The 27,757-nt window shown below is 40.5% G+C and overlaps 1 protein-coding gene and 1 long non-coding RNA gene across 2 annotated transcripts in view; both read left to right on the plus strand.

The window, feature by feature from the left end:
* Positions 1-13,583: 13,583 nt before the first annotated feature.
* Positions 13,584-27,757, plus strand: part of LOC117441156 (scavenger receptor cysteine-rich type 1 protein M130-like) — a 28,701-nt gene continuing 14,527 nt past the window's right edge. Inside the window, exon 1 of the mRNA XM_034077354.1 lies at positions 13,584-13,663. Within this exon, the coding sequence (XP_033933245.1) occupies positions 13,615-13,663 (49 nt within the window). The 5' untranslated portion in view covers positions 13,584-13,614. The remainder of the gene's footprint in view (positions 13,664-27,757) is intronic.
* Positions 17,619-20,451, plus strand: LOC139433247 (uncharacterized). Its single transcript, XR_011642807.1, has 4 exons — positions 17,619-17,685; positions 18,484-19,069; positions 19,343-19,448; positions 20,066-20,451. It is a non-coding gene; the product is annotated as an uncharacterized lncRNA (long non-coding RNA).

Here is a 27,757-nt window from a genome sequence, read left to right on the forward strand (position 1 = left end):
CCAGTGAGGAGTCCAGCCAGTCAACCTCTCAGAGTTCAACTAAACTACAACATTATTAAAGACCATGTTTAAAGTTAAAAAAGGATGCTTTGAGACTGAATCCAGAAGTTTCTCAAGCTGCAGTCAAAGCAGGTGCTACTCCATCCCTGAGAGTGGGACCCAGGAACCCCTCAAAAACACACCCGGTTGCTCTCCTGGCTCATAAATGGTGGAATGAACTCCCCATTGACAGCAGAAACTCTGCATATCTAGACTGAAAACGCATCTATTTCAATTATACCTTGGCAATTAAGCTATTGCTGGGAAAAAAGCACTTTTTGAGTTAATTTAGGCCTTTTAACAGATTCACCTGCACTAACTACGATACGATCTTGTTTGAAGTGAATATATCTACACTTTCCTTTTTGTTTGGAGTTTGAACCTTTATGGTTTTTGCACTTATTGTAAGTCGCTTTGGATAAAGGCGTCAGCTAAATGACGTGTAATGTGAAATGTCATGTAATGACAAGCCAATCACGTTGCAGGGTGACATTGGACAGAGTGACCTAATGAAAGTAAGGAACAAGCTTAAAGGTTTGTATTTTACTCTTTAACAGTCCTCAACCCTTTATTTACATCCGTCGCTCAGCCATGTTGTCATTGTGGCTTCTTCTGCTGCATTACTGTATACACAACGTGAGAAAGCAATAGAAAGCATTGCTGACGTGTTTTACATGGACTCAATTAGATAGAGATTTATATGAAAAGAGCTTAACTGTAATCTATGAGTGGGCAGCAGTGCCGATGTTAGCGCTACAGCCACTGTAACGTAGCTATTACTATTGTTACTGATATCGGTTGAGGTATATCAGGGTATATTAGCGCAAATCTACAATAACCAACATTATGATTATTTATTAACTGCCATTCAACAAGTGTGTATATTAGTATATTAGTAACATTTCACATCGTAAATAAATAAATACATTTAAAGGGGACCTATCATGCAAAATGCACTTTTGTACATCTTTTATACATGAATATGTGTCCCCGGTGTGTTAGGGCAGTGTTTTTCAAAGTGGGGGCCCCGACACCCCGGGGGGGCGCCAGGGGGGTCACGCAAAGTTTGAGGGAAAGGGGAATTTTTTTCTTTTTTAGATGTTATTAATAACTGCATATCTATCAATCAATGTGTCCTTTGATGCCAATCTTTTAATATTTTGTATTAATTAATATATATATATATATTTTAAATCACACGACCGCCCTTCAAGCCAATCAGAATCGAGCTGCCGCTACTGAGAGTGAAACTGAGTATCTGCTCAGCTTTTGGAGCAAGTCAGAGCTCGTGGATATTTCACTCTGCAGCCGGATGAGAGCACGGAGGTAGCAAATATTGATGTTGATATATATGAATTTAAATATGTTAATTGTTCATATTACTGTTCAAAATTATATAATATTATAAAGACAGAAATCAATTTAAAAATATGTTTACTGTTGAAATTACTGTTTAATATTGTGTTAAGAATGTTTATAACAGAAGACACAATGAATGTAATGAATGACAAACAAATAAATACAAAAAAATGTTTAGAAGAATAACTGATTATTAATACAAATAAATAATGAGAAAATGTATTAAGCTGTATGATTAATGTCATATTCTCCATCTTAATGTACTCATCATTTAAAAAAACAAATTGCAACAAGGGGTCCCCGTCAGACGATAATGCTATATGGGAGTCCTTGGCATGGAACGTTTGGGAACCCCTGTGTCAGGGAACTCACCAAGTGTCGGGGGGGACCGTGCGGCAGAGTTTACGTTTTTTTGTTTCGCCGGTCAACATGTCCGTTAAGGTTTAAATCTTCCGGACAAATTTAGAAAAGTGCCGGTCAAAGGTCTTCTTTGTTATTTATTGAGCTTTCAAACAAATTAATTAACGACTCTATAATAATATATAAGAATACAAAACGGAGCCTCTCTTTTCCTCCCCCTCTTCTGAGAGCCCAGCAGCTGATCTCTGACCACGCCCCCCTCTCCTGCAGGGGGGCGTGGTCAGCTGCAGCTCATTTGCATTAAAGCTACGTCACAGAATCAGCCCCTGCAAAAACAGGGCTGGAAAAGAGCAAATAGAGCGAAATGAGGCAGGATCTGTTTGGTATTTTGACATTATTATAGGTCCACTTTAAGTTTTCCGCACTCGTGGGAATATCTCCGCAATGGAGCGAGCTTAAAGGTGGGGTAGGTAAGTTTGAGAAACCGGCTCGAGATACACTTGTTGTTATATTCCATTGAAAGCTCTTAACATCCCGATAGCAATGAATATCTGAAGTGCTTTGACAATAAATCCATAAAAAACACGTCATCTGTGGAAGCCGTGGCGCTGTAAAAAGCACGACCAATCATCTGAGCCGGCTAAAGTAACTGGATGGCCTACCTGCCTGTCAGCCTTCCATCTGTTCACTAACTTATCTCGTGCCCTCATTGGTCATGTGCGCGTTCGTGTGTGTTGGGGGAGGGGCTCTGAGAGGAAGTGGCAGATTTCTTCCGGCTGTGTATTTTCAAATTCTAGCGCACTCGAGCTGGTTTCTCCAACATTACCTACCCCACCTTTAAGTTTCACTTTCGATTGCATGATATAGCCCAGCGCAACACCTTCGTCTATGTTGCCACTTGTTTGTACAATTTTCAGGTGATTTGTGATCTGTTCTAGAAAAACGATGTGTTTTTGGATATTTGTGGAGTGAGGTGGCCCGCACGTGTTTTTTATTGGTTAAGTGGTCCTTGGTATGAAAAAGTTTGAGAAACACTGGTATAGTGCAGGCATCACTAAATGGCCGACAGTCAGACACCCACCTGGACGGACCCGTATAATCAATACATTATAAAGGGATTTTCAATTCTGACGGGTGCTTCTGTTCTGAACACAGAAGAAGAGACGAGTGAGCGGCAGACGGAGAGAAGTATAGTATGTCGAATACTTACAGTATGTTCATTACTTCAATAAAAACATAGTATAGTATGTCGAACATTTTCAAAAAGCGGTATGGTCGAATAAAAAAAATATCTTCATAGTATGTGGAATACTTCTACGTCCCTTACTTATAGAGTTTGCTAAACCAACATCCTGATCCAACCTAGAATTAGAGTAAACCTTTGTGTATTTTGGGATACCTTAGAGATCTAGATGGAGACTCTATGGCGGGGGTCTCCAACCTTTTTTAGGATGAGAGCTACTTTCACTGTTTGGGTCTGTGGGACCCGTTTCAGTGTTTTCTAAAATAACATGTATGCAATCACCTCCTCTAGGGGGGTCCTCACCTCCTCTAGGGGGGACCTCAAATCCTCTAGGGGGGTCCTCACCTCCTCTAGGGGGGACCTCACCTCCTCTAGGGGGGACCTCACATCCTCTAGGGGGGTCCTCACATCCTCTCACATCCTCTAGGGGGGACCTCAAATCCTCTAGGGGGGTCCTCACCTCCTCTAGGGGGGACCTCACATCCTCTAGGGGGGACCTCACATCCTCTAGGGGGGTCCTCACATCCTCTCACATCCTCTAGGGGGGACCTCACATCCTCTAGGGGGGTCCTCACCTCCTCTCACATCCTCTAGGGGGGACCTCACCTCCTCTCACATCCTCTAGGGGGGTCCTCACCTCCTCTAGGGGGGACCTCACCTCCTCTGGGGGGTCTTCACCTCCTCTAGGGGGGACCTCACATCCTCTAGGGGGGACCTCTCCTCCTCTAGGGGGGACCTCTCCTCCTCTAGGGGGGGTCCTCACCTCCTCTAGGGGGGACCTCACATCCTCTGGGGGGTCCTCACCTCCTCTAGGGGACACCAAGGGAGCTGTATACTTTTCAATTATCCAATCATCTTTAGAATTTGATTTACACCTAGGCTATATTAAATAGACAAAGGTGTGCTCTCTCTCTCTCTCTCTCTCTCGCTCTCTCTCTCTCTCTCTCTCTCTCTCTCGCTCTCTCTCGTCTGCTCTCTCTCTCTCTCTCTCTCTCTCTCTCTCTCTCTCTCTCTCTCTCTCTCTCTCTCTCTATCTCTGCTCTCTCTCTCTCTCTCTCTCTCTGATCTCTCTTGCTCTCTCTGTCCCTCTCTTGCTCTCTCTTGCTCTCTCTTGCTCTCTCTCTTTGCTCTCTCTCTCTCTCTCTCTTGCTCTCTCTCTCTCTCTCTCTCTCTCTCTCTCTCTTGCTCTCTCTCTCCCTCTCTTGCTCTCTCTCTCTCTCTCTCTCTCTCTCTCTTGCTCTCTCTCTCTCTCAATATCTCTATCTGTCTCTCTCTCTCTCTTGCTCTCTCCCCCTGTGTCTCTCTCTCAGAGGCTGTGTGCTCCTCCGTGGCGATGACGGCTTGCGTTAAAAAATAATAATAAACATATTTGTAAAGTGGAGGGACACAAACAGGATTTCGAAAAGTGGGGGGGACGGACATGTCCCCCCTGTCCCCAGTGGAAATTACGCCATGCGTGTGTGTGCGTCAAGTGCAATAATTATATGCAAGTTGCAACACACACACAGTAAGACTCTGCCCCTCGTGTGCTGTATAGGCTGCACGACTCGGCTGTGCTCAATGGGGCTGATGTGTTGTAGAATCTGCCAGAAGGAAAGGTCACACTCCTTGTGAAGCGATGAGCTGCCTCTCCACATTGCTTTTCTGCCCGCAAATCAAGCAAGAACGTGATCATTTCCCCTGTATGCCACCTTTCGCCCTCTGACGCAGATGCCTAACCCTCGAGCAGCCGATATCTCCCTTATGGAGGGGCTGCCCTAGCAAGTTGTTGTTGTTGCCAGTTTGTGACCGGGCAGCTCTCGTCAGAGATAGTTGTTGTTGTGGGACACCTGGAACACATCCTTCTCGGGGTGGAGATGACCCGAGCCATAAGCGACAACAACTGTGGTTCAGTGTCTTCAGCTGTTTCGTCTCTCTATTGGAGAATGTTGGTTATTACACTCTGAACTAAAACCTGGAGCTACAGGAGGGCTCTTCAGGATTGATTTGGCATCTCTACCGTGTGGTCAACTCGTGGCCCGTGACATGAAGCTCCAAATAAACCGTCAGTGTTTGACATCAAAGCTCCTGCTCTCCTCGTGTCTCTGAGTCCTGTTTCCCATTGCTTTCCCCACACTGCCGGTAGCTTGCCATCGACGTGTTGGAGACCCCTGGTCTACGGGAATTGCTCCCATCTGCATCCATCGCCTACAGTTTGCAGCGTTGCGCTTCACGGCACTGCTAGATATATTTAAGAAGTACAATATAAGACAAGCACAAGTTTCATGTGTGGGCAATATTCAATTACACTTTTAGAATTCACTGCGATTAGAAATGGACCACGGGCCTCATTTGGTCCTCGGGCCGTAGTTTGGACACCCCTGCTCTATGTGCACCAACAGTGTGAGCGACTGTGAACGGAGCACCTGTTCATACTGCCTCCTTCCCGAAGGCTCCTTCAGTATCACCAAGCTTCAGGTCACATGAAGCTGTGGCTCTCTCCTGACTAACAAAGGGATTCTGGTTCTGAAACAAAACTAATATTTCATTTATTTATTAATTATATATATCTTTGAAATGTTTAAAAAAACCTTATTTGTACTAAAGACACAACCAGTGATAAGAGCAAGCAGCGTATTGCACAACATCTGCAGCCTCGTATCAGCCTGAACATCAGAGACTCTGGAACACGTTCAGTTAGAAACACTATTTACATGCATTAGAAAGGATTGTGTGTGTGTGTGTGTGTGTGTGTGTGTGTGTGTGTGTGTGTGTGTGTGTGTGTGTGTGTGTGTGTGTGTGTGTGTGTGTGTGTGTGTGTGTGTGTGTGTGTGTGTGTGTGTGTGTGTGTGTGTGTGGGCCGTACAGTCCATACTTAAACTACTAGAAGTTAAATAACTGATGTTTTATGATGGCACATTTCAGAATCTAAATGTACGGAGTGATCTTCAACATGAACTCATATGAACCCTGAGTTTAAAGACGGTGATATATTTTGAGTCCAGCTCTTCTGCGTGTTAAAGTTTAATCTGATCGGACTCTGGCAGCCAGGTGTCATGGAAACAGGAAATCAACAGCTTCTGTAATCTGTAATCAGCATCAGTTCCTCAGAAAAGCAGCTCAGAGAAGTTAAAGACAGTATTAACTTTAATATCATCTTTAATGGACCCGTTCAACAGAGACAGGGACAGAGAGACTCAGAATGTCCTCTAACTCTTTCTCCTTCTATAGAACTGAACCACTGAGCAAACTGAAGACCTGGCCGACTGAAAACCCTGATCATGTGACGGAGACTCTCTGTGGAGGCCTTCACACACCGGGGAGGTTTGTCCAAAACAAGGTCCATTTCCCTGAGACTTCAGCTCTAATAAAGGCAACCACACATTGAGTCGATATTAATAATATATAATCCAGACGGCAAACAGACGAGATCCTCTCCCCCCTTTCACAATTAAAGCCCTGTGCGTATTGTAGGAGCCGTTGATGTTTATTGTTGGCATGTCAGTTAGTTTAGATTTATAATGAAATGTTGAAGCCTATATATCTATCTAACTATATAACTAACTGTTATTCATGTTTGATCAGCACTGCATATTTTTACAGTTTGATCCGAGTTTGGGAAGATTATGCTTAAGTTAGGCACAAAATGGCGTCCGTCTGTTATAAAAACGATCTCAAATTACAGCTAAATAGTCCACTAAAATACATTTCTGAAAACTTTAGAAACCAGAAATAAACAGTACAGTAACAGAATCTTACACGAAAAATGTTATTTTGTTTAAGTACGGCTGACAATAGCCACTTTCACAACAAGTACTTTGCCGTAGGCTATTAGTGCCCAGCACCCCCATGGAACTAAATAGTTCATAACTTCCCTGAGAGAAGATTACGCAGATCAAGCCGCTGACGTCACTACTTCTTCTTCTTCTGCTTTGGGTTTACTGGAAGGCCGCAAACCACCACCCGAAGTCCCCGGACGGAAATCCCCGGAGTTAGGGACAGGCTTCTCTAGCAGGGACTAAAAAGGAGGGAAAAGTTCTCTCAACTAAGTTCTCTTTTTGGTGTGAACACAAAATTCCAGGCACTATCGGAACTAAATGGGAAAAGTACTCCGGTGCGAACGCGCCTAATGCAAATACTGAGTGAAGCTGAATGTTACGAGGGGGTGAAGCAGGTAGGACTCAAATGCAGAATTTAACAAAAAGCGAGCTTTATTAAATAGTAAAAGCTGTCTCAAAAAGGCAGTATCCAAAATATCCAAAAAACAAACGAGCAGCAAAAGGACCGTGGAATAACATGGAGGGAAAACAATGCACCGACATGGAACACAGGGGAAGACTAAATACACAGAAGGGTAATCACAGGACAAGACACAGCTGGGCAGGGGAGGGAGAAACACAAGGGCAACAGGTGAACACAATGAGACAATCAGACACACCAGGGAAACTAACGACAGGGAGGAGGACCAGACAAAACACAAGGAGGAAGACAAAACACCGAATGAACAGACTTACAAAACCCATAACCAGACAGACAACACTAAAACCGTGACATAAACCTAGGAGTGTGACACTGAATACCCTACCAAGACACACTTCCAGAGAAACGTCTTCCACAGTTATATTTATTATGTTGGATTCATTTAAAATAAAGGTTTGGTTCTTTCAAGTTGCTTTCCAATAATTCAGTGCTATGTTCAGAGTTTCTAAAGGTTTTCTCTTTGTTGTTAATAATACATAACACCAATACCTTGTTAGTTCATATGAAATGGTTATATTGTAATGATGTATCCACAGCACACAGATCATGAGCTTCAATACAGCTCCATATGGGTGACTTCAGAACTATCCCTGATACCAATGGATGGAATCAACTTGAATATATCTATTAGAAATATATAATATAGAATAGAAATGTATTCAAAGTCAACTGCATAACACAAGTGTTATTAGTCAACAAAGGCATACTTTGTTGTCTTTAATAAAATACTACTGTATATAAATACTTTTAGATGCTACAGAAGGGAAATGGGGAGCCAGGGAATCGTCTCCTCTCTTTCTCCCTCTTTTTCTTCCTCCCCTTCTCCTTTCTTCACCTCCCTAGTTTTAAACAGTTATTCATTTAATTAGTTTAGCTCTTAAACTGTTAACTATATGATCAGTGTGTTGTAGCTTTAAGGGGCTTTTACAGAAAGGTCAGGCTTACGAAGACTTTCCCCTTTTGCTTAAAAAAAAAAGCAGATGTTGGTTTATCTCAAGATGTAATTTAAATACGTGTTTGTAAGACTCCTGCTAATGACTCAGTTCAATAATAAAATAGCATGACTTTAGGCCTCTGTGTGAGTGGGGAGGGACAGAGAGGCATGATGGGACCCTCAGGAATACCATCAGATATATATATACGATCCAGCCTGTCCTCCTACAAAAAACGATCAAATCGGTCGATTGTTTAAAGGAATGGTCCACTCATTAGATAATTAATCAAAACTTCAGTATTTAGTGAAACGTTATGTTTAAACCATACCCTGAAGAAATCAGCGATATTCCCCGGTAAATAATGATTTTATAGCTCTTTTTTATCAAGACCTGTATATTCCGTCTGGCCGCCGCCATGTTTGCCATTTTCAGTAGTCACGTGATGGTCGTGACGTCATCCATGCGTTCACTTTGTCAACACACGGAAATATGGTGGAGTATTTCAGTTCGGACTCGTCAGCAGAGGAACAAGTTTTGACCAATGTGAAGAGATTGGATGGGGGAATTCAGCCATACATATCAGTATGACAATACGACACCCTCTGTCCTAAGACCCTCACATCGCACAAGGAAAAACTTCCGAAGAAAACCCACAGTTTAAAGGGAACATGGGAGAAACCTCAGGGAGAGCAACAGAGGAGGGATCCCTCTCCCAGGACGGACAGACGTGCAATAGATGCCGTGTGTAAATTGAAAAGATAATACATTTGCAACATAGGTAGTCCAAATGTTTGGAAATGCATGTGTGTATAATGGGAAGATGATATAAGATACTATATGTATGCATGTAGTACCACCCTTGCTAGCAATTCCCTCTCTAGTTTAGCATACTCAGCTTCGTTGTCCCTGGCCATAGAATCACGATTTTATGGGGCCGGAAAAAACTGGGGTAAAATACACACTAGCCGGTACTACGCTATATGGAAAGGCCACCAAAAACTGTCCTGGCCTGGACGCTAAAGGACGTTAAAACGGGGCTAGCCGCTGCAATGGAAATGCGCTATAACATACCTTATTCTTACTCCGAGCACTACTTCTGCTCCTCCGTCGCTTCACACTTGCAGAGGGCGATTTCTCAACTGGCCGAACTGGTGTCCTGGTCGGTGATGACACCAGAAAGACCGATGGTACTGCATCTCCATTGAGTAATGGTTGTTCCATAAATCCCATGTTATGTTTTATCATACTCTCAGAGTAGTCGTCCGGAAATGTGAAATGTTCGCTGCATATCTGCATACCTGCATAAGCTGTTGAAGGAAGTTTTTCCATTAATTAGCACTTCTTTATTAAATATTATGAATATGTCTTTATTATCAGGCTATGTTCCACAATCATTCAAAGTAGCAGTGATAAAACCGCTTCTTAAAAAGCACAACCTCGATCCAGAGGTTTTAGCCAACTATAGACCTATTTCTAATCTTCCGTTCCTCTCAAAAATTCTTGAGAAAGCGGTCGCAAAACAGTTGTGTGATTACTTAAAAAACAATGATTTATTTGAAGATTTTCAGTCTGGCTTTAGAACACATCATAGCACAGAGACAGCTCTGGTTAAAGTCACAAATGATATTCTAATAGCCTCAGACAAGGGACTTGTCTCTATTCTTGTTTTGCTCGATCTCAGTGCTGCATTTGATACTATCGACCATGATATCCTATTGCAAAGACTAGAGCACTTAGTTGGCATACAGGGAACTGCTTTAGGCTGGTTTAGGTCCTATCTATCTGAACGCTCTCAGTTTGTACGTGTTAACGATGAATCTTCCACGCAAACCAAAGTTAGCCATGGAGTGCCACAGGGCTCAGTGCTCGGACCTATTTTGTTCACATTATATATGCTTCCGTTAGGCAATATTATAAGGAATCATTCTGTAAACTTTCATTGTTATGCGGATGATACTCAACTATATTTATCAATCAAGCCTGATGAAATTAATCATCTAAATAAAATTCAAGACTGCCTTAAGGACTTAAAAACGTGGATGACCTTAAACTTTTTGATGTTAAACACGACCAAAACTGAAGTTATTGTACTTGGCCCGAAGAATCTACGAAACAAATTATCTAAAGACATACTAACTATGGATGGCATTAATTTGGCCTCCAGTGAGACTGTAAGGAATCTTGGTGTTATATTTGATCAGGATTTATCCTTTAACGCCCACATAAAATCAATTTCAAGGACCCGCCTACTTCCATCTACGTAACATTGCAAAAATCAGGCATATCTTGCCTCAAAACGATGCAGAGAAACTAGTCCATGCATTTGTTACTTCTAGGCTGGATTATTGTAACTCTTTATTATCAGGGAGTACCAAGAAGTCAATCAAGTCGCTTCAGCTGATTCAAAATGCTGCAGCTCGTGTACTAACCAGAGTTAGGAAAAGGGACCACATTACTCCTGTTCTGGCTGCCTTACACTGGCTCCCTATAGAACACAGGATAGAATTTAAAATTCTTCTTCTCGCCTACAAAGCCCTTAATGGGCAGGCGCCATCTTACCTTAAAGAACTCATTATACCCTACTGTCCTACTAGGGCATTGCGTTCCAAGAATGCAGGGTTGTTGGTTGTTCCTAGAATCTCTAAAAGTACAATGGGAGCCAGAGCCTTTTCTTATCAAGCTCCACATTTGTGGAATCAGCTTCCAGTTTGTGTTCGGGCGGCAGACACCCTATCCGTTTTTAAGAGTGCGCTTAAGACCTTCCTTTTTGATAAAGCTTATAGTTAGGGCTGATTAGATTCAGCCCCTAGTTTTGCTGATATAGGCTTAGTTTGTCGGGGGACATCTTACTTCTTCCTTCTCTCTGTCTATACCCGTGTACACTCATGTTCCGATTAACCCAGCTTCCCCAAATGTCTTTCTTTTTGGTGTCTATATACGCTGGGATCCGGAGTCATGGATGATCCTGCGGTCCTGTGTCCTGGATCGCGAGCGCTGGATCTTGAGTCGTGGCTGTGGTCCTGGATCATAGGTCCTGGATGGATATCCTCGTGGATTCATCTTCCTATTATACACACATGCATTTCCAAACATTTGGACTACCTATGTTGCAAATGTATTATCTTTTCAATTTACACACGGCATCTATTGCACGTTTGTCCGTCCTGGGAGAGGGATCCCTCCTCTGTTGCTCTCCCTGAGGTTTCTCCCATTTTTTCCCTTTAAACTGGGTTTTCTTTGGAAGTTTTTCCTTGTGCGATGTGAGGGTCTAAGGACAGAGGGTGTCGTATTGTCATACTGATATTCTGTACACACTGTGAAGACCACTGAGACAAATGTAACATTTGTGATATTGGGCTATATAAATAAACATTGATTGATTGATTGATACCTGAGCCTGTGAATCTTTCGGTTCGGGCCGGCCACATTTCGCTAGCCACTGCCTCCGAATGTACTTCTTATGCTTACCTTTTGGCAACAGATGGAACCGAGCATTCCGTGGATTGTTCCTATCCGAATTATGGCAATATTTCGCAATACAGTGAGGCATATTTGAATAGAGAAACTACAGTAAATAACATGGAGATCAACGTGTCTTCGAAAACCAAACGCATGGATTACGTCACGGCCGGGAAATGGCGGCGCTCACAGTGTTGATGTTATTTCGAAGGACTTTGCAAAGGTTTATTTTCGTGTTGAATTTGTGTGTCAATTTTGCCCTTCGTAAGGCCATCGTGAGGGCATCTTGTTATCATCGGTGCCATCGGGCATTCGCCCCGATCAGAGTGAGGGTGAATGCACCGATGATAATACGAAGATGACACGATTTGACAAGATGCCCTCACGAGTGCCTTACGAAGTTGCCGCTCATGAAGTTGCTGCCGGAGCCTGAGAAACTCCACCGGCGGTCATACGATGGCTTAAGATGCCCTCACGAATGGCCCGATGTTGCTACGATCAGAGCCGAATTTGAACATTTCCTTTATCGTGTGTCCATCGGGTGTCAATTTCGGGACAGTGTGACAGGGCCTTTAGTAAGATCCCATTTTCAATAAAATTGCAGTCTTACCTTGACTTGAAGATGAAGTCCATTTGCCTATCCCTCTGGACAAAAATCTCTATTACTTTTTTGTAAAAGTCCTCCTTATCTTCTTGTAGTTTCAAAAGTCTATCATAAATCTAATCTAATCACTAGATTTATGATTCGAAATTATAAAAGTAGGGTAAACAGGTGGATATTAACCGGCTGAACAAAACGTGCATTTATCTAACAGGTTTGTTTCCCACAGACCTTATTTGGAGCTATTTTCTAAAATCCTATGGAGAAATCTCATTGCTTTTTTGTGGAGGGAAGCCATGCGCAGTTTACTTCCGGGTTTTAGGACGCCTCACTGCAGCTCTCTCGTCTCCTCTTCACACACCACATTTTGCGCGGCACACGTACTTACAGCCAATCAGCTCTGAATTATGTGAGATGGCGTATGGTGGGGATGGCAGCACTTTGCCCCTATGGTCATTATTTTTTTGCCACACACATTGAATAGGAAAATATTCTGAGCATGCACAGTGTGGTTTTTGCAGTCACCGTTCACTTAGACAGAGAGAGGGAGGGGCAGGATCGGGTTTTGTCCCACATGGCTCTAAACAGCTCAATAGGCACACACTGTAGACACTAATTAGAAGAACACAGACTAAAACAGCAATGAGACGAATCAGATGATTAAACATGATCTTAAAATATATTTTTATATATTTTTTAATTTCCTTTTTGCATTTTGTTGTAATCATTATTTTAATACTTTCTGCTGACACTAGGTGGGGCTGTGCCCCACCTGCCCCTAATGACCAGTCGCCACTGCGCATACCTCAAATCATCTTCGTAATATCTATCAAACTATATATCCTACATATCGACTGGACGTGGATTCTAAAAGTACAATATACACTTCTCGCTAGAAATCTAATCAAAAAGCGTTTTAATGGCCAAACTAACCTACAATTTAGGATTTTACAGAGAGGGTTATTTGTGAATAAACGACCATCTGTAACGTTTGCATTCAACGGGAGCAGGACGTATTAAGCGCTTGAACAAACGACATATTTGGTCGTAATAATTGGGCCTGAACAACCGGCATAATTGGTCGTATGAGTTGGAGGACTTGTTGCTACGATCAATCAACAACTTTATTAATCCCTCAAGGGGCAATTGGTTATGAGCAGTTTATGTCATGTACACAGGCAGGAACATACAGGAAGAAAACATCAGATAAATACGATCAGATATTGTTCCAGAGCAGCTGCACATCTTCCTGTGCGCAGATATAAAGACACGACAGCATGTGAGATGTTCAGAGAGACGGAAGAGAGACGCTCTACCTAAACTATTTCCCAACATAATAAAGTATACGTATATCTATAAAGTATCTATCTCTACCTGTCATGGATCACCTGCTGCTGCTGCTGCTGCTGCTGTTGCTGTGGAGCTCAGGTAGGACTTTTTTTTTTGTTTCCTTTATTTACCCAGGTGAATCCCATTGAGATCATTGATCTCTTTTTCAAGGGAGACCTGCTCAAGTAGGTTCCACATGAAACATAAAATCATAAATAGAACAACAAAAGGATATCTTAGCATCATTACAGGGATTACAATTTACATAACTATCCACATGAGCAGGTACCAACAGCTTCCGATTGAGTAGCATCCAACCGAGCTTTAAAAACATTTAGTGGCACCAGATTGCTCAGTTTCCATTTCAATTGCAGACTATTCCAAGACAGAGGAGCTGCGCATCTAAAAGCTGTCTTCCCTAAGACAGTCCTAGCAGTTGGCACATTTAATAAAACCACAGCATGCGATCTCAGGCAGTAGCCACTTACAATTCTCCGTGAGATCAGGGAGCAGATGTAAGATGGAACTTTATTATAAAACCCAGAGCAAACTGCGTGAAGCTGTTTATTCTGTGCTTCTTGTGGTAAATAGATATATTTGAATTCAACATCCAATCAATGTATTTATATCCTGTTACATTTAGACCGTGGGTTTTGAAGCCCCTACAACTCAGGGACACCTAGTGGTTAAAGCACGTTATTGCATTTTATTATTTTTATTATTAGATATTAATAGGATCCCTATAAAGTATATTCATTACTCGTTATTCTCTACTAATAGTTCATTAAAGACTGTATATATACCTCCAGCTATTTTAACTATGTTGAAGCACTTATTTTAACTGATATTATACATATGTATTATACTCTTATGTATGTAGATAGTAAAATAAATGTGCAGAATGACAGTTTAATGGTGGAGGTATACACACACATATTGATAGATGTCTTGTAATGCACTATTGAGGAACCTGCGACCCAAGTTTTCCATTCAGTGCAGAACTACACCATAGTTGTGTCCCAGATAGCAAAAGATGTTAAATCAACGTTGAATTATGGTCAAAAATGTTGATCTTTGGTTAAGGTTGAAGATTGATGGTGGATCAACCTTAAATGTTGAAAAGATGTCATTGAATCAACGTTGTATTGTGGTCGAATTTAATGATTGAAATGCCAACATTGAATCAATGTTGAATCTATGCTGTTTGCCTTTTCTTTTCTTTTTTCCTCGATGGGGGAGGGAGGGGGGTACTCTGTAGGGGGGGGGGGTGTAGTCTGTGTGTGGTGGTGGGAGAAATATCCCACATAAATCCGAAAAATTCACTAAGTGTTGAGGCCAAAATTGACCACCTAAAAATAATTAGGAGCACGTTTCACTATTTTGGGTCCCTAACATTCATTGAGCTAGGGATGATAATCAGCTCTTCAGCCATACCTGCCAACCTCACACCGTGCGATAACAGGAGATTCTTTTTCCAGGGGGGGGGGGCACATACTGAACACGCCCTCAAGCGGGGGGTCTGGGGGTCCCCCCAGGACATTTTTAACAGAGTAGATGTAATTTCCAGTATTCTGGTGGATTTCGGGAGTTTGACACTTTTATCAGGCTTTACTTACATAGGATCCATTAAAAAGTTAAAAGTAGCAATAAAAGAGCCACATTTAATAATAACCACTAATTACTTAAAAATGACTATCTCTTTAAAATTGCATTGGACTGGAGTTTATCCAGACATAAAGTGACAGTAAAAGAGTAACATTCCCATTCTCTCAGAAAGAGAGTTTTTTTTGGGGTGTGTGTGTCAGAATCAAAGTGTGTGTGTGTGTGTGTGTGAGCGCGTGTGTGTGTGCGTGCGCGTGTGCATGCCTCACATTTTAAATTAAGCACCATATGTTGAGGACAATGGGTTGTGATTTTTTTTAAAATTATTATTATGTGTAAATCTTCTTAAGTTTGTGCGTAATGACAAAAACATATAAAAGTTACCTTTGGACAGAGACTACAAGGAGTGGAGCAGTCCAAATGTCCCATAATATCCTATTTTAACCTAGTGGTACACCGTAAAAAAAATGTATTGTACTGTATTATTTTACAGACCTTTCTTGTTTTTCTATATTACGTGTAAATACCATAAAAGTAAATTACTTTTATTTAAAATAAATAAAGGTTTTATTCTGTAAATTGGTTTGATGAGAAATTATCGTTTTTTTACAGGATAATTCCATTGTTTAATTGTCTTGAATGTTAAATTACTTTGAATTCTATGTAAAAACACATAAAATACACATAATTTTACTGCATGTAAAATGAAGGCAACTGTCTTTTTTTTGTTGCAGTAAAACCTTATATTTAATGTAACTAAATGTAAAACAACAACAAAATAACTGTATTCTGTACTGTTGTAGAATAAAAAGAAATCTTATTATAAAACATCTCTTAAATGTTAAATAAATGTATGCATCTTCACAAAAAATGTAATATATTGCAGAAATACCCAAAAATGATTTTGTATAAAGTAGCTTTCATAGTAGGCTATATTAAAATAGTTAACTGTAAAATAAATAAAAAACGTAAAATGTATGTAAAAAGCTACGCCACTTGAAATGGAATCCAGCCATACAATGGCAGACAAGACAAGCAGGATTGGAATGAGTCCACAACACTCCTGATTGGTTGATATAAACGTCATCGAAAAAACCTGCCAATGAGAACTATCCGCGCCTTTCAATCCAATTTGAAACTTCCACGTCAGTTTGAGCGGCTCTCCTGTGGAGTTACAGGTGTCTGTATATCTGCTCACGAGTTTATGGACTAATATCGGGATAGTTTTACATCTACACGTTAAATATGGGCATCGGGACGTCAACAGAGAACAGAAGACTTGAGATCTGGTGAGTCCTGCAACTTTAATGGAGTTAAACATGTATTTAGATAATCCTTAGTTTGTGAATGTTTAATTCTGTATTTAAGGTTACGTTTCTTCTTCTAGTTCAGTGAGTTTTGAGTGATGAGACATATATTTTAAGGGAATCTGTGGAATCTCAGCTTTCATATGATACGTTTGTGCAGATAGCATGAAGTAAAAAAGATCGCTTTTGCCAGTTATGTGCTAAAGTAGCGTTAGCCCCGTTAGCTGTTAGACTTGTGTTTCGTTTAGTTAAAAATGGTTAATATCGTCAGTTAGCTGAGTTTCTTCCCGTTAAGTAAGCATCATTAATAGGTTGTCCTGAGATGCTGTTTCTTGCAAGATGTCCCACCGGCGGGACAATCGGTGGCTGCTAACGTTAGCTTACAGCTTATTGCAGTGCTGCCGCCACCCTCTCGTCTCCAACGCGGGACGATTATACATAAACGTGCAGCAGGGTGTCACAGTGTTGTCGCCAATCTTATTGTAAAGTTTCACAGCTTTTGTACTGCGGAATCCAGTTTGTTAATGTTCAGTAGCCAACAGCTATCATAGCATAAACTGCTAACCACTAACGTTTGGCTAACTTGCTAGTTAGCTCTGCTCTATATATTACAAGCTAACATGATTAGCTAATGTCACACTGTGTGAACTAAAATAGTTGTTGTATTACTACATCATACATGCTTGGTCTGCTAAAATGATTATTTTTAACAAAATTATCATTAAAGTATTTTTTTGCATTTGCATCACACTTGGCATAAACTATTTTAGTTCATCAATTAGAACTGGAGAATTAAAATAATGATTTGTGGTAATCAAAAACAATGTATTTAAAGAAACACTAGGAATAACATAAGAAATAATACAGATAATTGTTTACCCATGTTGTGCCTTAGAAGTGTAGTGATACAAACATGATTTTTATTTAAAAAAGTAAGAAAGTTAAAATGAAAATTGGTGTTGATCAAAAACAGGTTAATTGAGGAATTCCTGGAGGTAATTTATTGCAAAGATATTTACAATTTAAACTAATTTGGGTCACTTTTGACGCATGTTGGTGGTATGTTGTGTAACAAAGGGTTACCATGACAGCTGTGATGTTCACTCTTTTGACAGAGCACAGTGGACAGTGAAGACTATGGAACAGAACATGTGGTGTCTCCAGGCAGCACCCAGCTATTCTTCCATCTTGCAGATGAAAATACTTTGATATGTGAGTAATAACTAACTTGTCTCTAACATAATATTGAATGTCAGTGTTTCCCCTAGGTTTACTGCTGATATATTCTTTAAATCCTCTGGAGCAGAGAGAGGAGCTGTGGATTATTGTTATTGATTAATGCATCAGTGTTTCTTAGGGTCAAAAACACTAAACTCAACTTGAAATGAAAGCGTTTAGTTTATTTAATAAAAGAGCTCATGTTCAATGTGAAAAGTGACCGTGGATATAGATTATTTGCAATTTGGTGCTATATATATTTAAAAAAAAAAAAATAATAATAATAATACAAAAATATATATGGGTTAGGGTTAACCCTATCCAGTAGTTAGTTTTAGGGTAAGCACCACTGTTTTTTTATTTTATGTATTCATTTTAAGAGAAAGGGATTTCAGAAACAAGTCGCACAAGTTTGGCTTGAGGTAACATTAACAAAAGGTAACTGTTGTTACCCCTTCTAAACTTATGAAATAATGAGAAAAATATGAACGACTCTTCATAGAGCCATGTCCACACAGCTTTAAAGTCGTATGAAGCTGAAGCATTACATTCGTGCCAACGGCTAGTTGTCGTTTCTAAGGTATTAGAAAGTTGGTGTTCTGGAAGGTTTAGCATAGGATCAATGCCCTTGGGATGCTCTCAATAACTGTTTTACAATTATTATTTTTGTGTTTTGTGTAACCCTGCTTCAAAGGTCCATCATACAAGATGTAGGGGATCTATTGGCAGCTGCTGATAATAACATCCATCATTATGATTTACTAATAGTTATCACTTCACTTCCCCCTCCAGCACCTGGACACAGCAGGAACCTACGCCAGGATCCTGTTTGTGGTCTTCAGCTCCGCCTTCAACACCATCATCCCGGCTCTGCTGCAGTACAAGTTCTCCCAGCTGCGCGTGCCCGACTCCACCTGCAGCTGGATCACAGACTTCCTGTCTGACAGGAAGCAGCACGTGAGGCTGGGGAAACACCTCTCTGACTCCCGGACCATCAGCATCGGTTCCCCTCAAGGCTGCGTTCTTTCCCCTCTGCTCTTCTCCCTGTACACCAACAGCTGCACATCCAGTCACCAGTCTATCAAGCTCTCTCCATCAGGACCAGAACCTCTCTCCATCAGGACCAGAACCTCTCTCCATCAGGACCAAAACCTCTCTCCATCAGGACCAAAACCTCTCTCCATCAGGACCAGAACCTCTCTCCATCAGGACCAGAACCTCTCTCCATCAGGACCAGAACCTCTCCATCAGGACCAGAACCTCTCTCCATCAGGACCAGAACCTCTCGCCACCTCAACAAGGCCCGCTCCCCCCCACTGACACTTTACCTCAGCCACAATGCAGACTCTATGCATTACATAATGGAGATCACAGGATGGTAAATAATGCAATGTTTAAATATTGCTTACTGCACATATTTTATATTCTATAATTTATTGCATTCTATTTCGATGTAAAATACTGCTTTATTTTATTGCTATCTTACTATTTTTATTACAGTGTTCTTAATATAGTTTGCTATCTGTGTACTTTTTTTTTATTTCATTTTTTTATTTGTATGTATGCACCACGACACCTAGTCAAATTCCTTGTACGTGTGAACCTACCTGGCAATAAACCCATTACTGATTCTGATCTGTTTGTCCTCTAGGTTGCACTGCCACGTCTACAGTAGCGCAGAATGGACAGAGGAAACATGATTGGCCCTCAAGTTTTTTGCAGCCAACATACATTATCCTAAAACTTGGGATAGGAGGGTGAGTGAACAAGCTATCCATTGGTTGGAACCTACCATTGTTAGACATACTAAATCCTGCACACTGCTCCTTCAAATTGACAATGTGAACATATGTCGCCATTTTGTAAATCTTGTTATTTTCTGCAAACTACTTATTAGCTTAAGTTTAGGGAATGAGGTGTGACGGATGGTGATTCAGAACAGAATTATGCTCTTTGTGAGCCATATAATACCGACTACTGAGTTTGAATCGAACTCCTATAATGCATTTTATGTCTCTTTTCTGCCCTTGTTTCATGTCTCTCTGTAATCCCCTGTTGAAGAATAAAGCATGAACTTAATCTAACAAAAAAGTTTAGGTTGGAATCAGCTGATGGTGAAGCTATAAGAAATAAACCAAAAAAAGACAACCTAATTGGTGAGCTTTAGAGGTGCTCGGGTGCAAATGTTATTACCTGGATAGAGCCAGGCTAGCCGTTTGCTCCTCTTTCCAGTCCAGTCTTTTAGCAAACTGGCTGCTGACTGTAGCTTGTGTTACTGTACAGTGTGAGAGTGATTTTCTTATTATAACAGAAGTTGTATGGGATACACACACTCTCTCTTCCTCACGCTTATTTTTGTAATCTTGTCTTTCAGCTGCTGCTCGGCAGTTCGACCGCAAGCTGACCCACAATGGCTTCAGTGAAACTGTGAAGAAGTGGCTTCGTTATGCTCCAGAGCGCGAGGGAGGCATCCCAAGGAACACAAGTTAAATGAACACAAGTTAAACAAGCGCAAGTCTAATTTAGGGTACCCCACCACACTCTGTGTTTTCCTTGTGCATACAGTACAAAGGTTACCGCCTCATAGACAATACTGTTCTTTCATGGACAATAGACTGTTGTTCTTACTGTCTTCATGGAAGACTTGAAGCTTCAGGCTGTTCTTGTTTGGAGTTGCACCAATGGTTCTTACACACCCTCTTTTTTATGGGGGTATCTTGTGTCACTGTATATTTGCACATGCGATGTGTCCTCTGCATTTATTCCACAGCATTTGGGGAGCAATAACGGGTTAAGAGTCTTGCTCAGGGACGCATTGCTGCCTGTTTTCAAAAAATAAATTTGAATATTAAAATCATGTTTTCTGTCATTTTTAGTTTGATTTCACACATTTTGGGAAATATGGTAATTCAAGGTAATTTTGAACAAGCTAATACAACCGTCTGCCAACAATACATGGTGTAGTGTGTGTTTACAAGTTTGGACCACTTCATTCAGTACAGTATTGATGTTGCACTTGTTAATGGTTTGTTAAGATGTAGACCTATATGCAGAAAACTCACTGGTGAAAAACATTCACTTTCTTAATGTGTTACAGTATGCTTAGAAAAGTTGAATATTTGAAAGTAAGTTTTACATTTAGATGATGGTTGAATCAATATTGATTCCTAACACTGATTCAATATAAAATCAACTAAAATGTATATGTAGATTCCCATTTGGATGATGGTTGAATCAATGTTGATTCCTAACATTGATTCAATGTCAAATCAACCAAAAATGTGCGTGTAGATTCCTATTTAGATGATGGTTGAATCAACATTGATTATATGTCAGTTATGGTTGAAAGTCCAACGTTTATTCAACATTAAAACAATTTGCGCTTTCTGTTTAATTTCAATGTCCGGGTTTCAACATGGATTCAATATTTCTGCCTAACCATATTTCAACATTGATTCAATCATATTTTGCTATCTGGGGTAGGCCTATATGATATGTCAATAAACCTTAGAAAATCTTGAAATCTTGAAAGGGATGTGCAAAATAGTCATTACATACAGTCTTTAATTAACTATTAGTAGAGAATAACGAGTAATGAACAGAGATGGGGTCGTTACTAAAAAAAAGTAATATATTACACTACTTCGTTACTATCTACATAAAGTAATTAGTTACTTTACTCGTTACTTTACTCGTTACTTTACTCGCAGGGCCGGCCCGCCCCTCCCTGCAGGCAGATCACGCAGACTGCTAAAGTTTCAAATGTTCTGTTTAGTTCAGTTTCCATTGTCGCATAAGACTGATCCAGATAGCTCCTGAATGTTTTCCTATTTGACCGTGGCTGTCCTCTGTCTCCTGCTATCTGTATATGTTGCGCAGTCTATCTCTGCTCACGCTGTTGCGTCGGCGTGTTCTCCTGCGTGTTGGCATGTGTTGCACTGGAGCCAGACTGGAGCACACCGCAAAGACTTCAGCCGAGCACGTACGAACTGCGCATGCGTAAGTGGCAATAACTCTCCTTACCAGCAGGCGGCGGTAGTGTGTATTCGTCATTCAAAACAGGCAACAACCGGAAAACAGAGAAGAAGAACAGACTACGTGATATAAACAAACAACAGCTATGTGCGTTAGCTTCACCTTAGCATGTGTTCTTTGCAGGTGTTTGTTGAGGTTTGATTATGACTGATTTTAGAACCCAACTCTGGTAATGAATATACTTTATATCCTATTCATATCTAATAATACAAATAATAAAATGCAATAACATGCTTTAACCACTAGGTGTCCCTTTATATCAGCTGTGCACCGTTATGGTGTAAATACAGCCTATCGACCAATTGGATCAAATATAAAAGTCAGCCGAATTAGTGTTGATACTGCAAGGAGACGTTTTCAGTTTCGGCGGCAGTTGTTCCTGTTTGTCTAGAAGTCTTCTCATCAGGGCTCTATAAATAGAGAACTACGGCAGATATGTAATATTTAATGCAGCCGAACCGTGTATTACAATGCCGTTATGTGATGACTTCCAAAGAGAAAAGCAAGCACACTCGGAATAAAGTATCATTTTATTTTAATTTTTTTTTTCGGATTTCACATCACATAATCACCATTTCCCAACGTGCATTGCGGCTAATGCATCCAATCACCGAGCTGAGGATTTTGCCTACGTCTGTTTCCGGTATTTGTTTAGGATGTGATGTGAGATGTGAGACTGGGTTGGAGAATTGCACAGGGGGAAAATAACGTATCTATGCCACAATTTTAGATGCGGATTTTGTTAAACTAATACGTTTGCGCTGTGCCCCACACTATACATTGACGGGGAAGGGGGTAGCAATAAAGATAACACCATTAAACAGTTACACAACATAAGCGAAATAATATCGATAGCAGCGTCCCTAGCAACCACCTTGGTAACAATGTGTATCGAGACAATTTCCTGAAGTAATCTTCGTAATAACTATCAAACTAAAGATCATGTACATCCACTGCACACATAATCTGAAATAACAACTCATATTTCTCGCATCAAATGACATCAAAACGCATTTTAATGGCCAAACTAACTTTAAAATAGGCATTTTACACCGAGAATAAAATGAATTTCGGCCATGTTTTCTTTTTCTGCAGGGAGAAATGTGAAGATCACGTGACATAGACGCCAGCCATGGGAATGAATGGTGAAAAAAAACTTAGGGATCTTACAATTTCAGAGGCGTTTTTGTAGAAATACTACGTCCTACGTTGTGGACCAACGTAGTTATTACACGTTTAGATGTGAGACTGGGTTGGAGACGATCTGCCTGTAGGGAGTCTTATGCGACAATGGAAACTGAACTAAACAGAACATTTGAAACTTTAGCAGTCTGCGTGATCTGCCTGCAGGGAGGGGCGGGCCGGCCCTGCGAGTAAAGTAACGAGTAAAGTAACGAGTAAAGTAACGAGTAAAGTAACGAGTAAAGTAACGAGTAAAGTAACGAGTAAAGTAACGAGTAAAGTAACGAATTACTTTATGTAGAGAGTAACGAAGTAGTGTAAGTAGTGTGTGTGTGTGTGTGTGTCTCCAACACACACACACACACACACACACACACACACACACACACACACACACACACACACACACACACACACACACACACACACACACACACACACACACACACACACACACACACACACACACACACACACACACACACACACACACACACACACACACACACACACACACACACACACACAGTGCCATCCCTCCCTACAGGCAGATCGTGGGGCCTCACAGATGGAGCCTAAACTGACCCGCAAATGCGCCGCAACCAGTGGCGTTTTTATATGTACAAAAGTGGTGGGGCACAAAACACTTATATATATATATAAGCTTCTGCAGAGAGGTTCATGGCTGGCGAGGCACTGACTCTGACTCTTCAGGTTTCCAAATATTATATTTTGACCTAAATCAAAATATAATATTATTTTCAAAAGCTTTTTTTGTCTGATGCTTCAATTAATTTTAAACAGACAGTTCAACAGAAGGATACCCAAAAAATGTAATTTTATCATTTAAATATTGAATTTTTCTCTCTTAGTAAGATCCCATTTTCAATAAAATTGCAGTCTTACCTTGACTTGAAGATGAAGTCCATTTGCCTATCCGTCTGGACAAACATCTCTATTACTTTTTTGTAAAAGTCCTCCTTATCTTCTTGTAGTTTCAAAAGTCTGTCATAAATCTAATCAATAGATTTTTGATTCGAAAATGATAAAAGTAGGGTAGACATGTGGATATTATCCGGCTGAACAAAACGTGCATTTATCTAACAGCTACGTTTCCCACAGATCTTATTTGGAGCTATTTTCTAAAATCCTATGGAGAAATCTCATTGCTTTTTTGTGGAGGGAAGCCATGCGCAGCTTACTTCCTGGTTTTAGGATGTGTCACTCATCTGCTCTTCACACACCACACTTTTCGCGGCACGCGTACTTACAGCCAATCAGCTCTGAATGATGTGAGATGACGTATGGTGGGGATGGCAGCTCTATGCCCCTATTGTCATTATTTTTTTGCCACACACATTAAATAGGAAAATACTCTGAGCATGCACAAGGGCTGAAGTCGAATAGTCCATTTAGCTTAGGAACCTTCCTAACTGAGTGAATTGACCCGGAAGTCCCTCAGTGGCAGCCATGATAAGTATCATTCCAATTCTCTAAATTATAGGAAAGGAGGTTTCAAGCTTCCTTTATAACCTCCTTTAGCTTAGGAACCACTGGACCTCCCTTGACGAAAGGAGAGGAGAAAATGCTGCCCCACAATGCATTGCAGCCGCAGCATTTTCCGTCACTCAACAGTCGGCCGTTCACGGAAACAATCGATTATGACCGAGAAATTATATCATGAAAGTTACGGTGCTTATTAAGCTTTTTAAACCGTATGTGGTAAGTTGCCAAAGTGCTTTGTTTTGAACGTTCATCAGTATTATAATCAAAAAGAGAAATATGAACGTTAGTTTTCACTGAAATTATCAAATAAAGTCAACATTTCACTGAGCTGTGTGGGGTTTGTTCAACTTTTAAAAGATGTTTGAATGGTGATTTTCATTTAATTTCAAACCTTTATTTAACGAGATTGGTCCCATTGAGATCATAGATCTCTTTTTCAAGGGAGACCAGCAGCATATAGGTTCCACATGAAACATAACACGTGATATACACAGTGATAGGCAGAGACGTGCACACATAGACTCTAGGTAGTGCTTGAGCACCTGCCCGTTTTGCCCTCTGGACAGCAATGTGCCCTTTTGAAAGTTCGTTTTTTACAGTTTTTTATTTTATTTGTTTACAGTGTACTGTATGTGGCTCATGGTAACATCGATACATTCTGTATTAAAAGATTCTAATATATACAGCAATGCCCCAAATGCGCGTTGTAATTTTGTCAGACATCCCCACACGTGCCCCGCGGCACTCCCGTACGTGCCCTGGCTGCAGCCCATCCCTTCCCTGCTCTCAACGTGAACGCGCAGCGCGCAGAGTCAGTCAGTCAGACAGGCCACGGCCAACCTGATCTCACCAGAATGCGTGACTCCACCACGACTCCTTAACACCACAATGCGTGGTGGAGTGACGAACTTTGTTACATTTGCGTGTCGGCACCACGCAAACAACCCCAATGTAAAGTGAATGAGGCTCCTTTGTCTTGGTGCACACACGCATTTCTACAACGTGCATTGTGTGTAATGCAACTGTTAATTTTATTAAATTAGTTTGTTTTTAAGGAAGGCCAGAGCTTCAGCTGTGTCAAATAGATTGTTCCCTTCAGTTAACGTTATTTAAAAGATAATGATCATGTCCCCTGTATTGTATTACGAGCGTCCATTCCCATTGGATAACGGAGAATTTTACACCCGGAAGTAAGTAGCCTATTCTCCTTACTGTCGATTGATTTTACAGTGATATCTGCACTACTCATCGACTAAAAAACACCAAATTGTCCTTGTTAATTACACAACATTGATTGGTTTGAATTGTGTACAATGCTTTTGTATTTTCCCCCTTCGATTCGGAGAAACAAATATATTTTCGGAGTTTTTGGACGGCAGAAGACACTACACTACCCAGAATCCTCAGCTATCGTTTGGGACTACACCATGTGCTTAGCTTGACAAACCCCGTGATCAGTCCTCAACCTCTGTGATTGGATGCGCGACGTTTACACAGAGCGTCCAAAAGGACTTTGAAATGGAATGAAACCCATCTACGGCACACTATTCAAAACAGGAATCGAACGTGTCCTACTATTTCTTTAAATAAAGCCTTATTAGTTAGCACATCCTCCTATCAGGCACTAAACTGTTTTACTCTAGATATCATTTGAGTATCTTCTTGATATTTTCTATTCTATATTTATATAATTGACCTTCTACTTTTCCCACTATGTACTCTTAATATTTGAATGTTTTCATAAAATATAACGCATTCAAAAGTGCGTTACAAAAATGAAAGACATTAAGAAAAAGGCATTTTAAACAGTCATTAAAAAGCAACACAATCTTCCTGCATTGCAATTACTCTAAACGTGCAATAACGTGCTTTAACCAGTAGGTGGTTTGGGTTAAAAGGCTGTCAAGTTTACAGTGTTAACAAAATAAAATATACTGCTGTTTCCGGTTTAGTTTACGACGAATATTATTTTGTTATTGTTTTGATATTTGTAACACAAAAGCGATGGAAAAAACCCATAGCAACCAAAAAAAGATGGTCTTAACATGACCCAGTCGTCTAGTAGTTAATAAAAAACAATAATATCAACACAAAATATTACTACTAACTTTATTGTGAAATTAAAACAGAACGGTAAAAGAATAGTTTCCGGTGTATTCTGATGCCCGATCTCTGTAGATAAATAAAGAACTAAGACAGATGTGTAATATTTAATGCAGCCAAACCATTTATTACAATGCATTCATGTGATGACTTTCAAAGAGTAAAGCAAGCACTGCTGAATAAAGTATGATTTTCTCTTTTACGAAACGTTTTTTTTTCATATGGAATGCAGTTGGAGGTCAACCAATCAAAGAACTTGAGGACTGATCACGGGGTTCATGGTGTAGTCCCAAACGATAGCTGAGGATTCTGGGTAGTGTAGTGTCTTCTGCCGTCCAAAAACTCCGAAAGAATATTTGTTTCTCCGAATCGAAGGGGGAAAATACAAAAGCATTGCACACAATTCAAACCAATCAATGTTGTGTAATTAACAAGGACAATTTGGTGTTTTTTAGTCGATGAGTAGTGCAGATATCACTGTAAAATCAATCGACAGTAAGGAGAATAGGCTACTTACTTCCGGGTGTAAAATTCTCCGTTATCCAATGGGAATGGACGCTCGTAATACAAGACATGATCATTATCTTTTAAATAACGTTAACTAAAGGGAACAATCTATTTGACACAGCTGAAGCTCTGGCCTTCCTTAAAAACAAACTAATTTAATAAAATTAACAGTTGCATTACACACAATGCACGTTGTAGAAATGCGTGTGTGCACCACGACAATGGAGCCTCATTCACTTTACATTGGGGTTGTTTGCGTGGTGCCGACACGCAAATGTAACAAAGTTCGTCACTCCACCACGCATTGTGGTGTTAAGGAGTCGTGGTGGAGTCACCCATTCTGGTGAGATCAGGTTGGCCACGGCGGGTGTGTGGTGCAGCAGCACGATTAAAAGTGCCCTAGTGACGACCAAGTAAGTAACCACCAGGTAACAAATACAACGAGTGTATTGTTTAGTCCCCTAAATCAGATGCCAAACTAAACTATAGCTTCACTTCTTTTCTTGCATCCATCCATTTAGTCTCGTTGTGCACTTTTGAAAATAGCAGATCTACACGCTCACAATGCGTCATTATGCTAGGGCTGAAGTGATTACATGTATGTTTTGTAATAATCTTAATCAAAATCTACATAGTAACTAACTAAAGTTTTCAAATAATTGTAGTGGAGTAAAAGTAAATGTATTGAAAATGGGAAATACTCAAGTAAAGTAAAAATGCCTCAAAAAGTACA

This window comes from Pseudochaenichthys georgianus, unplaced genomic scaffold (genome assembly GCF_902827115.2).
Source record: "Pseudochaenichthys georgianus unplaced genomic scaffold, fPseGeo1.2 scaffold_151_arrow_ctg1, whole genome shotgun sequence".
In the NCBI taxonomy this organism is placed as follows: domain Eukaryota; kingdom Metazoa; phylum Chordata; class Actinopteri; order Perciformes; family Channichthyidae; genus Pseudochaenichthys; species Pseudochaenichthys georgianus.